This window comes from Clytia hemisphaerica, unplaced genomic scaffold (genome assembly GCF_902728285.1).
Source record: "Clytia hemisphaerica strain Z4C2 unplaced genomic scaffold, Clytia hemisphaerica genome assembly, whole genome shotgun sequence".
Classification (NCBI taxonomy): Eukaryota; Metazoa; Cnidaria; class Hydrozoa; order Leptothecata; family Clytiidae; genus Clytia; species Clytia hemisphaerica.
The window spans coordinates 225,138-242,328 of NW_027103315.1; the positions used below are offsets into that span (position 1 = coordinate 225,138).

The 17,191-nt window shown below is 35.1% G+C and overlaps 2 protein-coding genes across 4 annotated transcripts in view; one reads left to right on the forward strand and one right to left on the reverse strand.

The window, feature by feature from the left end:
- Positions 1-10,434: 10,434 nt before the first annotated feature.
- On the reverse strand, positions 10,435-12,526 carry LOC136813694 (trichohyalin-like). Its single transcript, XM_067070196.1, has 2 exons — positions 12,354-12,526; positions 10,435-11,762 (listed from the first exon to the last, which is right to left on the reverse strand). The coding sequence occupies exons 1-2, from the start codon at positions 12,427-12,429 to the stop codon at positions 10,627-10,629; spliced, it is 1,212 nt and encodes a 403-aa protein (XP_066926297.1). The 5' UTR covers positions 12,430-12,526; the 3' UTR covers positions 10,435-10,626.
- A 3,930-nt stretch (positions 12,527-16,456) lies between these two features.
- Positions 16,457-17,191, forward strand: part of LOC136813704 (uncharacterized) — a 37,089-nt gene continuing 36,354 nt past the window's right edge. For 2 of the 3 annotated variants that reach the window (XM_067070206.1, XM_067070219.1), the window contains exon 1: positions 16,457-16,674. In XM_067070206.1, coding sequence (XP_066926307.1) covers positions 16,617-16,674 — 58 coding nt within the window. In that variant the 5' untranslated portion in view covers positions 16,457-16,616. The remainder of the gene's footprint in view (positions 16,675-17,191) is intronic. The other variant, XM_067070212.1, reaches the window with a different exon arrangement.

Sequence of the window (17,191 nt, forward strand, 5' to 3'; positions counted from 1 at the left end):
TTTTGGTAATCAATTCCAACAAACAACAATCAATGTAACAGTTTTTTGAAAACCATCCCACAGTGTAAACGTTATGAAGCAACTTAACCCACACCGCAAAAATTGTAAAAATAAGTCAATATAATTTCTATCAACAATTTCTCGTGAAATGTTTTTTTCCAACATTCTGATACCAATCATGGCTGGAGGCATCATGTGTGAGTGACTGTGTGGCATTTCATTGCTTTTAATGATCACGATACCAAACATCAACCAAACAAAACTGACGCCAAGCCAAATCTGTCGATTAAAAATTTCCATGAAAATTATAATTGAAACTTATCTCGTAAAATGCTTTTTTCAACATTCTGGAGGTGTTCAAAGTTAGAGGTATCATATGTAGAGCTAAGCAATACATGAAAAGTCATTTGCTATCCCATTTGCCATGAGATATATGAGTCAACAAATCAAACAAAAACCAACAAATCATGTCTCTTCACTTTCATGTCACATCGTGTTTATATGGGGTATCAGAAAGCCAATCCACAAGAAGAGCCATCTTCCTTTATTATGGAGTGTTCCAAAACTATTGGTAGATTGTTTGGAAGTAAAGAAACCCACACAGTTTGTTTTATTTTGAAGATTTAACTTGAAAACAAACTGCATCTTTCCAGCAGAAACTCATGTTTCAACCTGCTACATAACATTGGTCAGTCGGGTCTGCTACTAAGATGTAAGAGTTTTATTATAGCCGAGCTTGAGAATCCGTATGCAGAACTTGTAACATGCATTATGTGTATAATTATGTCAGTCGACTTGAATCATGATACATTACTCACATTTCACTGGATGCATTTTCGCTGTGAAATTATCCGCAAAATTTCCTGACCGCGTTCTGAGACGGAGGCTAATTTATGTCAATTTATTCAATAAATTTCAAATAGTATATGTCAACTTTGCTTTATTCTGTATTTTCATTTATAAATTTTTGGTCTGTATTTTATACACAAGTTGAAAAAAAGTAGTGTCATTCTCAGTTTTGCATTCATTCCAAAAGGAACAATTGAAGGGTGAATATCAATTTTCCAAATTTCAACTTTCAACATTTAACTTTCAAGTCAAGACTTAGTCATTCAATTTCAACATGTCTTAGTCATACAAACACTCACACAGTTTTCACACCCAGGCTAGCTGGTAAGTTTTGCTTTTTCCTTTCAGTGTTTGCTTTTCTTGTCTGCCATTTTGCCTGGGTGTTGCCTTTTTGCGCTGCTTAGGACTTAGCCATTTCAACTTATACTTCAACTTAATTTTTTTACATAGACGCTTCAATTATAATTTCAAATTCAATTTTTTCTAGATATTTTTGTAAGACTTAGTTAATTTTTTCATTTTAGTTCGAACCATACTTCAATTGTGTTACGAACACAGCCCAGTCTCTCCTTCATTTGCCCCTGACCCAAAAGGCTTTTATTTATATGTTAAGGAGTCTTCGGAGTCCCGTCTTAATACTGCGAGTCCTTACAGACCAGATAATCGATATCAGAGGGTTTTACTTAAAGAACAATACTATTATTAAAGGTGAGACTTGCATTAATATATTAAGGAGTTCTCGAAGTCCCGTCTTTATACTGGGCGCCCTTACAGACCAGATTGTCAATATCAGAGGGTCTTACTATAAGAACAATGTTATTAAAAGTCAGGCTTTCATTAATATGTTAAGGATTTCTCGGAGTCCCGTCTTCGAACTGTTTGCCCTTACAGATTAGATTGTCTATATCTTGCCACAAGAATAATGTTACTATTAAGGGATTCACCTCAATCTATTTATGGAGACTTAAGAGACCTTCGAAAAAAACACTGCGTGATATAATGTATTATATGATGTGAATATAATGTGATATAACTTTTGCACATCTTAGGCCGACTAGATATACAATTGAAAGTACGTCGAATTCAATTTTGACGGTTTCAGAAGTCCGACTATTTCAATCCATCCATACAATGCGAGCGTTTTTTTTATCTTACATTTTTGAAACTCATTTAGTATGAAGTTTAGTATTGTGAATTATGATAGACATCTTGTTTTATATCAGTGTGTTTTTTGGCAGAAGTAAGCCACGGTACAAATTAGAATTAAAGCTTTCCTTGGAGTGACAAACGCATTAAAATAATTGCTACTTATGTTCAAGTTGCGAGAAAGATGTAAAAAACATCCTTTGTTTGAAAGTCTGAATATCGACACCATAACTTTCGACCTTTAATGTCTTTAACCTCAATAAAACCACCGATCCGCCACGAACCTCCAAGGAATTTGTGTACCAAAGTTAAGCCAACACTTGGAGGTCTAAGGTCTGTCTCAGAAGTATGTGTATGAGCTTTTGAGGATTTTCTTAGCACCCATTTATGCTATTTTAGAAAGTTATACAACGTTGGTGAGATATTTCCAAGGATAATAATCTAAAGGATAAATGGTTTTGAAGAAATTGAAAAAGAAGAGGAGGAGGGGGAGGTGAACCTTCCCTTAGCACAGGGAATAGGCCCTAACTTAACTTAGGGTTCACAGCGCTATGACAAATAAAAAGTATAGTAAAAAAACGAAAACATTAAGTGCAAATGATAAACTAAATATAACTATCAATAACATTTTTCCATTCCACACGATTCAAAGCTTTCCCATACCACTCACATTTCAATATACCAACTTTATTCAAACTTTTGTAAACTCCACGCCCATACGTGAATTCAGGGGCCCCGCGTGGGCGCCTTTCGCTAACCCAGCATGTCAGCATCTTACGGGGCAAACGATTAGAGGGCATTCGGGTTACGTGCCCTAACCAGCGTAGTTGGCGACGTGTAACATATACATCAATAGAGAGCAAACCAGTGCGCTCAAGCAATTCAGCCGTCGAAATTCGGTGGGATCTCACATGATTTAAGTTAACACGGCATATGGTGCGTACACAACGAGCATGAAAAACTCTCAACTTTCTATAAACAATTTCAGTAAGGCACCAGTGCTCAGAGCCATATAACAAAATCGCCAGAACAATGCCTTCGTAGACAGATTTTTTTGCTGCGAACGAAACATTAGTAGAACGGAATAAACAATTTCTCAAAGCTCCAAACGCACTGCTGGCTGCTTTTATTCTCGACTCGACGTCAAGGGTATCTTTACAATCACGCGATAGGATTGACCCCAGATAACAAAAACGATCGACGATCGGCATATGGGATGCATCATCGATTTTGACATTACTAAGATTCGTATTATCGAAAGACAGGGGATCGGTATAGGTTTGGTTCGGAGCAGAAACAAACAAAATTTCAGATTTAGAGCTTTTCTCTTCGGTACCAACATGGATTTCTAGACCGAATCTTAGAAAATGCTTGACTAGTGGTGGAAGGTAGGTTTCGACAGAGCTTCTTGATGTGAATAGAACTCCGGTATCGTCAGCATACTCAGAGTCCGGTAACGAAAACTGTTCACATTTTTTAGTTGAAGGTCGTCTACCGGTTAGGATATCGTCAAACTTGGTGTGAAAGATACAGACTTCTCGTGTGTGAGTGGTTCTCCAAGATATCATTACAGCAGCAAGGTAGAAAATGAAAAGGAGTGGACCCAGTATATCACCCTGTTTGACACCAATTATACTTTCGATCCTTTTAGTGATGTCATTTACAACAAACTTAACTTCCACATTTGCGTGAAGTGATTTAAGCAGACGTACAAGTTTATCAGGGACACCAAAAATATATAACACTTCCCAGAGAAGCTCGCGCGGTACTCGATCAAAGGCTTTGACCAGGTCGAGAAATAATATCCAAGTCTCTTGGCCGTGTTCCCTGCGCTTTTTCATTGCCATTTTTACTGTGAAGATCCCGTCAACACATCCACGCCCAGGACGAAAGCCGCACTGGGGTTCATGGTCAAGGGTTTCTACAATTGGGCTGAGTCTTATTATGAAGGATGATAGCGATAATCTTGTAGGCAGATTCCAACAACATGATCCCTCTGTAATTTCCCGGTAGGCTTAGGTCTCCTTTCTTTGGTAGAATCTTGAGAAGACCAGTTTCCCATTCAGAAGGGGGGTTTTCAGAGTCCCAAAAATTACGAACAATAGTTCTTAAAAAGGTAAAGGTAGATTCATTCTCCGAGAGTGCTTTCCAGACTTGAGGAGTGATTCCAGAGTCACCAGGTGCTCGTTCCTTGAGGTTGCGAACGGCTTTCCGAATTTCTTCATCATCCGGACGATGATCAATACCATTAACAGTCTCTTTGCGATCAAGAGAATTCAAAACAGAAGCATCAAATACGGGCGTTCTGCTATACAATTGTTGAAAATGATCACGGAAGACAGTAGCATTTTCTTCCGGTGATGTGCATATAGTGCCGTTTGGCTTTCTCATTGAGCGTTCATTACTGTTTTTAACTTTTGTTAGACCAGATCTGATTTTATTCACTGTATCCCAAAATCGTTTTGTACCTTCTTTCGGGACACGGTTTAGTTCGTTGCATTGGGCTTGGATCCATTCGTTTTTGGCTTTCGATACTGCCTTCTTTAGACGTTTACGGACGGTTTGTAATTTCTTAACGGTAGATCGAAGCGGACGGTCAATTTTTCTCATCAAAGCTTTGTTACGTTCATCAATTAAAGGTAACAGTTTATCTTGGGCGGCTTGGAACCAGCCCGGTGAAGGTTTTCTAGCTCGGGGCAAGAGTTCATGAGAAGTTTTTATAATTGCTTCAGCAACCCTACTGTAGGTACTATTTTGAAGTTTGTTGTCATTGTCGTAAAGGGACTTGACTCTCAGACAAAAATTGTTCCTTTCATCTGGTATTTTCAATCTAGAATAATCTAATTAATCTGTCTTGGTACAGAAGATTTTTGTATTGTTTTAAAAATCATGACATCAGGCAATTTGAAAATTTAAACCTTGCTGATTTCAAATCTGTGTTCAGATTTTTCGTATCTTTCCTATATGAAAATTTACAGCACTGTGAACTTGGTCATTTCTAGTGTTTTTGGCCATTTGTAGTCATTTTTGGTGGTTTTAGGACTGCTTCAAAGAACTTATATGGGAAAATTATAAGTAAAAAATCATATTATCAAATTCTGAAGAAAAATGTACTAAGAGTTAAAGTCCCCTCTTTACATGATCTTCAGAGTTTGCTAATATAATCTTTGATTTATAATTTTCCCATAAGATTTATCTTAGGCAAACACAAACAAGTCGAATTAATATTAAAAATTGAATTTAATTAACACATACAATCTAATTTCAAAATATTCACACTTTCATTTCAAAGAAATTTGGAAGGGATTCTAATTTTTTGACTTGGTGACTTGATTCATAGATATGATTATTCTTATATCAATTCATCAATAGGGCTTGAAAATTTAAACTTCTCATGACGATTTTTTTTTCAAGAAACATCACATTGTTTTTCGCAATTATCACATTTAATCTTGTCTTGACTATCGTAAGAAGGACTGTTTGAAGTTTAACCCATTAAGTACCAGTGGAATCATATTATCAAAGATTTATTATACACTGGATAAACGACTCATAAAACGATGGAGAGCGACCATTGTATTTTCTTTGTTTCAGAAAACAATGGATGTTCTAGCTTTGTCCGCAAAGGACAACTGTCATGGCGGCTCGAAGATGTCTGATTTTTGAAAATGTTTATCAGTCTTATTTTTTTAAAGTTCTCTAGCTCTTCCTTTTTGTACATTTACAGAAAAAAAAGTTTGAAAGTAAGGCTAGCATTTCGAGCTGGATACATTTGTGAAATCTAATGTGAGAAAAACATCAATACACAAGACATTCAGACAAAATGCTTATAATGACACAAAATTTTCAATTGGAAATATCTTTCCAAGACTGTCCCCAGAACAGCTGAAATTAATATACATAAGATTTGAGTGTCTTGGTTCCACTGTGGTATGAAAATCCTTTGGAGGCACGTGGTGGCAAGGTGGTTTTTTTTAGGTTAAAGTTTGAAAATTTCCGTTGTCAACATTCAATTTCTTATACACAACACGTCTTTTGCATCTTTCTCACAGCTTGAAACGTCATAACGACTTATGATTAGTAATTAAGTGGAAGAATCTGACTCTCACAGGAAAGTTTTAAGTCTCTTTTGGGAATTGGATGAGTGATTTTTGATAAGAAATGCAATAAAAATGCTTCGAAAATTCATTTAACGAGGGAAGGAGAGTGAACAATAATATCATTACTGTGGACATAGCTAGTACACGAGAAATTGGCAAAAATCTGTTACTTGTATATCCAGTGTATAATAAATCCTTGATATTATATCGCGCAAATTTTTCGGTTCTTTATCGGTAACCATTTTTTCTTAATTCAGGCCCCTTTGAATTTAAACAAGAAAGCCTAAGCGGCGTAAAGTCAACATTTTTTTTCGTTCCAGAGTTGTAATACAAATTTACAGGAGTAAACTTTTTTGATATATTGACTGGAGTCGCGCGAGCAACAAAAATTTAATTACTTTAACATTTTGAGATAAGTACCTATTACTAATTGAGAAAGAAAGATTTGACCATATAAGTTGGAGGTATTAATTATATGTGGTTTTTTTCTTACGCATGCGCACAATAGAAAGTCAGATAATTCGATTTTAGCCTGGACGCATCAATTGATAATTGCGTGCATAGGCCTTGACAAGGTCAAATCATAAAATTATTATCAGATAAAATGAATTCATGCTTTTTTCCTCAAAATGAAGCGTGTCTGTAAGGGGTCCCTTAGTTGCAATGGGAATTCAATTGCACGTGTGCAATGATAATGTCATTTCTTTGTTCTTATCGTATCTTAATTGCATATTTTCTCATGCTTGATTGGATTCTTTTTAATTCTCAAAATTGATTATTTTCAACTGGAAATTTCGGGCACTTTGGTCCCCTCGATGCAAATAAGAATTACATATTTGAAATCAGCTCATTTTATAGATTCACCAGTGTTGAAAACTATTTGAAAACGCACTTCTAAGAAAAAAAATTTGGGTGTCAAGTTGTTCTTTCCGTATAGACTAAAATTGCTTTTTTAATTTTAGGAGTTAAAATCGATGGAATCACTAAATTCCAGCTCCTAAAATTCCAGATTGTAAGCTAAAATAGATTTGTAAATATTAACCATTTTCCAAAACTATTAAACATTTCGTAACCGAGAAAAATACCGTGCAAACATACCCTTATAAAGAGATCTCTATCCAGATTTTGAGAAACTGTTTTTACGACCAATAATCACTTTTAACAAAGGGGATCTGAATAGATGATGAAGCAGCCGAAGTAAGATATTATTCTATCTGATAACAGTTCACTGGTCAAATCTTTTCGACCAGTTGCGTTTTAAAGGCCCATACCGCTGCGCGCTGGACCCAAAAAGATATTTGAAGTTACGGGTTGACACTTTTTGAATAAAATAGTAAACTTCTTATGAGCACTCTTCTGGGAATCAATTACCATTGTAATATTTTGAAAACGAGAAATCTTTTGACCTTTTTTTTAAACAAAGTACATAAGAAGATAGATAGGGCTTCCATGGTCAAAATTTTAGAAACAAGTTAAGTGCATTTTAGACTTTGTTGACTCTTTTCTTAGGAAACTGCATGTTCTTATAAAGAATTTGTAATCACATCATCCTTGTGAAAACCTTTATTTTTAGAAAAAACAGCAATGATTTAGGCGTATCTTCTGCTAAATATTTTTCAATGAAGATTCGAATGTCATAATGGACAAGAGTTTTAAGCAAGCTATTGGTGTCGCATTATATGTGTTGCCTCTGCTTCTTCATTCATTCGGTTTGTTTATTCTTTCAACAACAAGAAGTACAAAATTAGCAACCAACCAAAAATATTATTTATTTCAAATCTCGTTCATCACAATTTGGAAATGCTTTTTAAAAATTCTATACAAAGTTCTCGAAATGAACAACATAATATTGTTGAATAACGTTTTATGGGTCGTGGATGGTGGCTGTCTGTACATTGCATATATTGCAACGATGATTCTACTAACAATTGATCGTTTTCTGGAAATTTACTTGAATATTAAGTATCCCTTATGGGCAACTCGAAAAGTAACTTTAGTATCCATCGCAGCGACTTGGTTTTTATCGGTCATTACAGCTATTGTTTTTATTGTTAACGGTGATATAAGGGTTACTGAAAAATATATTGTGTTGGTGGTTTGGCCTTCAAGTGAAATGTTATTTTTGATTGTTGCTAGTACTGTTTATACCTACATATTCATCAAAGTACATCAGAAAAGAAAACATTCACAACTACGAGTTCGCCCATCTTTGACACCTAACCAATCAAACCAAAAAACGATTCCTGCAAACCGAAATCATGGAGGAATTAGACGTTTACGTTTTTATTTACCATCACTCCTGATCATGACGTTTGTTTTATTTTGGGTAGTACCAGATTTAGTTCAATATGCAGCAATAATGCAAGGTCATACTCTACCCGACTACACTTGGCTCTTGATTAGCTTAATGATAAGCTTGGCAATGTGTTCAGATGCTATCATTTATCTGACAACTATTAAAGAACTACGTCGAAGAGTTCTCAAAATAACAAGAGCAAATTTTTTGTAGAAAAAAGTGAACTGAAAGTAAACTACAACGCACTATGTTAAAATTATTTTGCCTTTAAACAGTTTCTTGAGTTAGGCCTGGTCATTTATAGTATACCTATTGAAGAACTACGTCAAAGAGTTCTCAAGATACCAAGAGCAGTTTTTTTGTAGACAAAATTGAACTAAAAATAAACTACAACGCATTATGTTCAAAATATTTTGCCTTTAAAAAGTTTCTTGAGATAGGCCTGGTCATTTATAGTATACCTATTGAAGAACTTCGTCGTAGAGTTCTCAAGATAACAAGAGCAAATTTTTGGTAGACAAAACTGTACTGAACTGAAAGTATACTACGACGCACTTTGTTCAAAATATTTTGCCTTTCGAAAGTTTCTTGAGTTAGACCTGGTCATTGCTATGATACCTATCAACTCTTAGCGGCGCCGCAAAATTTTTTTCCGTAAGCAGCTCAAGCCCTGAATTAGTGGTTCAAGACCTGAATTACCGGCCCAAGACCTGCGAAACTTTGCGATTTTTGAGACTTGCTTTTTTTTAAATAAGACTATAAATGATCCGTTATTCCTACTTTTATTTGATGATCTTACAATTAATGTATTCTACTAGTTTATTTTTAACTTTTCCGGACGATAATTCAGCTCTTGGGCGAAATGAATTCTAAAATCAGGTCAAAAAGGCAAGTTCCAAAGTCACAGGGGCTTGGGTCGCTTACGGAGAAAGAATTTGCAGCGGCGCCGTGAGTATCACAGCGTTTGAATATTACATATCATACTGTGAAGACAAACGCCGTTTCATTCAACGCACAATAAAAGTAACCATGGTAATCATCCAGGATTCCTTCACTTACCCTTGATCCATCTCTTCAATTGCTGAGCTTTGAGCAGAGACGCATCAAGTACTATATTTGAACCTTTGGTACTACATACTATATGATACTTCTCAAATATGCGGGGTAACTTAAAAGAAAATGCCACAACATACTAAAACCAAACCCTCCTCTGTTCGAGTGAATCCCTGAGATCTCAAAGTCAGACCCGGTTAAATTCCATTTCATTTATAGTCAATCGTGTGTATTTGTAAGACTCTACCGGGACACAGGTTGTGTGAAATTCTTCTTTTATGTATGAGCCTTAGGAATATCTTTTTGTAGGTTACTCCCCGGGTACCTATTAGGCGAGGTAAATGAAAGAAATTCTCCAAACTTAATAAGCGGGGGGGGCTGGAATAAGAATATCATGGGTGGAAGATGTTTGAAAAGAAGGCTAACACAGAAAAATAGGGCAAAAAAGGAAACTTTTAAAAACATTTTCCCAAAAATTAATAAGCGAAGGGGTTGAAATAAGAATGTCCTGGTTGGAAAATTGTCGAAAATTAATTAGCAGGGGACACTTATTAGTAATTTCTATTTATTAAAGCCAGATGAAAATTAAAATTTGGTTGTTTGAACGAAAGGGGGTAAAAAAACTTTGTTAACAAATATTTGCTAAGTCTGGCTTGTATCCCTTTTTTGTTAAAACAAAAGTTATTGCAGATATCTGCGTAGCATTGTTTTCCTTGGAGGAAAATGGACGAGGTACAATCTTTGCCAAAATATAACGAGAATTTCTGTTATTTCGTGGTTTTTCGAAATTTTAAAGTTCGTGGGAGAAAGTCGCTTATGGGCTATTTGTTACATGTAATCAAATATTTCAATAAGGAGGGGTTTATAGACTTCTAGGCTAGATCATGAGCTTTATTGGACCATTCTTGAACTTTTGAGCCCTAAGATCCTAAGGTATATCCCTTGTATTTCAGATTTAAGATAAGCATTAAAAAATTCCAATGTGTTTTTTTTTAACTGTGCACATAGTCTTGTATTATCTATTATATCTAAAATTGAAAACATTAAATGTTTTTAATATTTCAAAATATCATTAATGAAAAAAGTTCATTTTTTTCTTCTTTAAAACATGAAATATTCTTGAGATTTACGTTAAAAGCATCCAGTGTTTTACCCCATTGACTTTCTCACTCCTCTTTTTCGTTATTTTCTGAACCTTCGTGAATCACGGCGGTTACCATTAGCCGTGATAGCATCATCGTCATCGAAGTAACCTGTGACATGTTCACGCTTTGGTATAAAGGTATCTGGATGTTGGCGAAGAGTGAAGGTGGCTGGCATTATTCGATCATATTCATCTTTCATCCAACGTGTTGGAAGGTTTTCATTTTGTTGTTCGTCGGCTTGTCGTCTCATGAGATTCTCGTACTCTTCATTGTAACGTCTATAGTCGTTATTCTTCTTGCGTTGTTCGTCGGCTTGCCGTCTCATAATCTTCTCGTTCTCTTCATTGTAACGTCTATAGTAGTCGTTCTTCTTGCGTTGTTCGTCGGCTTGCCGTCTCATAATCTTCTCGTTCTCTTCATTGTAACTTCTATAGTCGTCGTTCTTCTTTTGTTGTTCGTCGGCTTGCCGTCTCATGATCTTCTCGTTCTCTTCATTGTAACGTCTATAGTCGTCGTTCTTCTTTTGTTGTTCGTCGGCTTGCCGTCTCATGATCTTCTCGTACTCAACATCATATTGTCCATAGTCATCTTTCTTTTGCAGTCCGTTTTGTCTCATCTTTCGTTCATCATCTTCTTTGAAATTGCGCTCTTTAATTTCATATTCATCTTCAAGATCTTGATTGGTGCCCGATCGAGAAAGCTCATCCATCCATCGCGTTGGAAGTCGATCCTGTTCCAATTTATCTTCGAAAATTTCCCCATTCACATCATCATCTGCATTTCTCACTTCGCTCTTATACCATTTATGAATTGGGTTACCATTTTCGCTGTCTCTTTTGTACCATTTTGAAATGGGATTATTTTCAGCTGCAAAACTTCGTTTTCTGGATAAAGCGTATAATTTCATTGGAATGAATGCTTTATCCTTAACTTCATCGATCCCTGGTTTTTGGAAATCATCTTCCTCATCACCTGATCTCTTCTTCTTCTTCATATCAAGCCAACCTGACGTCTCAACCTTTCGTTTTTGAAGACCATTTTGTTTTGTACTTTCTTTCCAGGTGTGATCTTCTGCTTCATTTTCTTTTTTGACAATCATACCGTAAGATTCTCGCTTGTGTGGAATTCGAAATGGACCTTTGCCAACCATGTTACCATGGCTTTGTTGATCTTCTAAAACCAAAAATGAAGAATTAATAACACGATGTTTGAAAACCCTTCGGTCACCAATTAGCTTATTTCATAGGATTGGTGAATCTGTTTCATGCTATTTTCTATTCAATTTAAAGGGATAAAGATGCACAAATCTGTCAGATACCCCCTCAAAGAGATGTTGAACTCTGTTCCATTGTTGTTATGTAAACAAGATCGGAAGGGACCTTTTACCTATTAAAAAGCTGACCGGAAAACTATTCCTAGTGAGAAATGGACCCTGAATTTAACTCCCATCGGAAAATAACACTAAGCTCTCATTCCTACTTGGAAATCTTTAACTGTGGTTAGTTCTTCCACTGGGTGAATGAGATAGGGGTGTGTAAGATTTCTAGTAAACATAATCCATCCATCAAATCTTTTCTTTTATTCAGTTTCGTCCAACAGACCCGTTGGGACCACCGTCAAAAAGATGGCACTTCAAAACAATTTTAATTGGAATTTTTGAGCTGGGAGCAATAGAATTTCTAACCCCCCATTTTTCCCAACCGTGTGAAAAAATTCCACCGGGACTTAACCTGAATAGCAGTGTCTGATTATGTAAAATCTTACCATCTTTATCGTTCAAAGACTTGGAATAAACAGCATTGATGCAAAAAGATGCAAAAAATAACGATATAATTTTCATCTCGTATCCTCAAAATTGCTCAAAATAAACCAGTGCTCAATATAGTCTGTTTGACAGTATAATCTTGTGATGTTAATCTTTTCAAAAAGTTTTCTTTCTTTCTTTTAAGAATTTTGTTATTTTTATTCCACCCATTGGTTGCCCTTTGTCTAATTTTACAAAAAAAACTATTTCTATTTCAAATTTTGGACCCCGAAATGGTCATATTTTTTCATTTAAAGAAACTTTAAATCAACTTTTTACAACGAGGGTGAATTGGGCCAAAGTTTGAACAAATATAGAAGACTAATTATATGCACGTCCATTTGAGATTCAAAAGACATGCTGACCTGGATATAAGTTTTTTGTTTTTCTTTTCCGTGCCGTTTATTTTCTAAATAAGTTAAAACTTTCATTTTGAATCTTTTTCTACTACTCCAATGGAAATGCAACAGATGTTGAATTCTTTTAGAATGTAAAGTAGTTCATTTTTTAAAGAATCCCTACAGTGAGCTTGGCTAGACGTTTTTTCTTCAAACTTTTTCTTCATTCATATATATGCCCTATACCGCAGACCTAATACTTAATATGGATTCAGCTTTTCTTGGATTATCATTGATAAAGCCTTATTCCTAAGATTAACGCATTAACGAGTTATTCATTATCTATTCATAGCCACTTCCATGAAAACTGAGGCCCTTTCTTACAGTGGTGGATCCAAGGGCGGGAGGGTGGCTCAAATTCTACCTAATAAATTTTGGGCCCCCTCAGATCTACCACTAGTGTAAGCTTTGATTTTTTCAACGTAATGATTTCACAAGGCAAAAATAAAAAGCAATCAAATTTGAATCAAATTTTTAGTTGTCCATTTTTTATGAATAATATGAAACGTTCGGGCTTTCGAGATTTTTGTAGTTTTTAAGAATCACTTACAAATATTTAGAGACTCATTTTCAAGAATGACGAGGCTTGCTCTAACTCATGTAAAAGCTGTGAAATTAATCAATGCAAAAGACAGCAAATAAGGTTATCAATTTTCACATATCAACACCCCCTTTTCACATAATTTTTTCAGCCAGTGGAGGTAAAAATAATGGACTGAAACACGATGGGGATTGATATTCCTACATTTTTTTATGGCTGGGGATTGTAAATTTTTTTGTTTTCAAGTCAAAAAGATTCAGTGATGATGGGAAAAATAGCATAATATTTTGCAGTTAGGATAGGTTTATTTGATTATTTTCAGTGGAACAAAAATTGGGGGATCATTTTCCAACGGGGACGAGATTTTGAACAATTCTTCCAGTGGGTCAATGAGTGTGTTGTACAAGGTTTGCCTTCATTCTTTGTTCGATACGGAAAATCAGCAACAATTCAATTTTTTTCAAAATATACAAAATATTTGAAAATTTTTCATTTGACTGGTTTCCTAGAACAAGTTAATTAAGGTTCCTCGTCGCCACAGGTAATCTTTTTGGATGAAAAGTTCTTCTTATCATTTAAAACCCTTCAAAAAAGTTTTAATTCAAACTTTTCGATAAGCACCCCCTTCCAGAAATGAACAAAATCTAATTTCTAGATTTTCCAGTTTTCTGCTTGAAGCAGTTTTATGGGAGGGCAAAAACCCCTGCCATATATTTTGACTGAAAATTATTAAATTTTAAATTTCAATAAATGAGTAAGAAAAATGAGACAAATGAATTAGTAAAGAATAAGCAGCTTCCAGTAACAAAATATCAAATGTTAACGCTCTCTTTTTTGACTTTCGAGGGGGTTGATTTTTTCCGGGTATGGACATTGAATAATAGAAAGTCTCCCTGATCCGATACATAAAAATTAAACATCGAACTATAGAGATTTTGGGAAAATTCAAGCAAGTGTCGATTGGCGGTTTGGGTGCGTAATCATTATAATTATTTTAAACTCTTACTCTTGTCTCCCGAATAGACGCCCCCCCCGCTAATTGTTAATCGAAAAAAAATCCACCCCCCCCCCGCCCTTATTAAGATTAAGACCCCCTGTAATTAAATTCGAGTAATTCAATATTTTATTACAGTGTAGAAAGACCTTAAACTTGTGAAAATTTTCCTCTCTGTTAATATTGGTTCTAATTTTACGTGTTTATTTGTTAAGAGTTGCTTTTTTGTTGTTGAAATTGATATCAGTTCAAAAATTATGTCTTCAAATTACCCCCCTCTTATTCCATCTCCCCCGCTTATTAGAATTTAGAACATTTTCCTACCCCCTGCTTATTCGGACCCCCCCGTCTATTCGGGAGACATGGACCTAAAAAAATCCTATCTACTTTCGAATTGCCTTATTACACGGATATTACTAGTTATTTTATCAACACGAATTGAAAAAAATTCGTTGCGCTAAATTCGAATTTCCCACTGTAAATTTTTTGAGGCAGAAATCTGCCTCACAGCAGAGGAATGTAAAGAAATGGAAAAACAGCTTCTTGAAAACAATGGAAAAACGGCTCGTCATATACCAGGTCTCTTGCCCTTAAGGGAGTTTATGTCGAGTAAATAGGTTTCTTTTGTTGTTAGCGTGTTGTGACAAAATTCTTTTGTTTCAAGCCTGGTTATGCGCAAACTTTAAGGGCTTATATTTTGGGTACACCTCTCCTATACGAAAAGGTACCTATACCTTCTTGCTCAGAATTTCCTAGTGATTCTACTGATATAACCGCATCATGACCGCACCATAATATGGAAAGCCAGAGCATGAGAAAATTATAACTTCATCTTGATTTTACTCGACTTCTGACAGTTTTGCAAGAACCAATTTAATATCATGGCGTTAAGAATTTCTTTTGCTATACATTGGTAAAAAAACTGCTCCTTAGTCTTAAAAATTGAACTCGTAATCGGCAAAAAAGGAAAAACAAATTTTCATTTCTATCGTCAAATCACGTAGAAACCGTCCGATTTGTATGGTGAGCCGTCTTTTCTGGACTTTCATTTAATGAACTAATCAACGTTTTTACAATAGAATTTTCAATAGAAGTGATCGTTGAACTTTGAGCAATCAGAAAAGCTGTTTTTCCATCTCTTTACATTCCTCTGCTCACAGAACATAATACACTTTTTTTTATAAGAACCAGTAAATTTTTGCTGAGGCTCGACTGTTCTTATTTTTTTGGGCACTTTGAGCCTTGAATTGTTCTTATTTTGTTCTTATTTTTTCTAAGGTAAAAAACAAGTTTTGGCTATTTACTTTACTATTCAGAGGATTTTAGAAACCAGTGATTCTTTTTGCTATAACTTTCTAACTTCAGCCTCTCCACTGTTCTTAAATTATTCTTATCTTTTGGCATTTTTGAGCCTCGTTGTTCTTATAAAATTGTTCTTATAAAAAAAACAGTGTAGACAACTTTCACAAAGGATTTTTATCAAAGAGATTTCAAATAAAAGAATGTTTAAAACACAGCTGATTGGCTTAGCTTTCGAAACTCTCTATTGTTTCATTAAAACCTCAGTGCGCATGCTATTTATCCGGAGAATTTCAATATTCAAAACAAGAGCAGTGCTCATATCGCGAAGAGTAGGAATTTTACGCTCGAAACGAAGGAAGATATGACGTACACGTTTTTTTTTCATAAGAACAAACTATATAAGAACATAAGGCTTCGAGGCCCAAAAATTTAAGAATATTCTAAGAACATTCTAAGGCTTTAGGGACTTAAAAACATGCATTTTCTCAAGAAATTACATCAAAATGCTCAAAAAAAGCTGAAAATAAGAACATTTTAAGAACATTTTTAGGCTTCAAATCCAAAAAAACTAAGAACATCCGAAGGCTTCGAAAATTTTTGACGTTCTTATAAAAAAAAAACGTGTAGCCTAAGAATTTGTTGGCGAGGTCCTTATCTTCACCCTCTTCATATTTTAATAATGGCAGGAATAGTTCTTTTTGAAAGACACTAGATGAAGCCTTTAATTGTCTCAAATAGTAAATGTATTGAAACTTTTGTAAACAAATTTCATTTCAAATTACATGCAGCATATTTGTGCACACCTTGAGTATAATTCAGCTAGGTTTAGAGAGGCTGCGGCTCATATGTAAAAATTTCCAATAACCTTGCTTTTAAAATTTATAAACAATGATATTTAAAACTCCGGAGACTGTAATAATGTAGACTTTTGTTATTGCTATGGTGGATTAAAATTTTACTCATTGGGAAAAAGGTTCTTTATTCGAAAATGATACATTCTGTTTGTGTTTTGGTGTTAATTGCAATATGTTGCGATGCTATTAAAGGTAACTTATTGTATTCAATATTTATTTCGGATTCAAGTTCTTGGTTTAGGATTCAGGACTTGGGATTTGAAAACGACCGCATGGGTTTTTCCGTGCCCCCCCCCCCCCCCCCCCGTTGAGGATATTGGATATCCAGGGGCTAACGATTTTTGTTCAAAAGTGGATATCCAGGGGGTTAAATATCTAAAAGGGAGCGGATATCCAGGGGCTAAAATGTCTTTTTAAGTGAGAAAATACGATATCCAGGGGTAAGCATCTTTATAAGAGAGGATATCCAGGGGGTTGAGCATATTTTTAAGAGTTGATATCCAGGGGGTCCGATACTTCGAAAAATCAATAACCTCAACAGTGGGGGTACAATTTTTTCTGGAAAAGCCCAATGTTAGGGTCAATGAAAATGTAACTTTTGAACAAATTTGAGAAAAAACGCTATACCCTTACCGCGCATTCTTTAAAATTCTTGGTCTGCTGAAGGAAAAATGGTCGAGTCTTTTCAAATTTCTGCTGAAAAAGATAT

Bases quoted from the DNA above. Each gene is read 5' to 3' on its own strand.
- LOC136813694 (XM_067070196.1), bottom strand. From the start codon at position 12,429: ATGAAAATTATATCGTTATTTTTTGCATCTTTTTGCATCAATGCTGTT. The intron at 11,763-12,353 runs GTAAGATTTTAC...TTTTGGTTTTAG, and splicing joins GTCTTTGAACGATAAAGATG to AAGATCAACAAAGCCATGGT.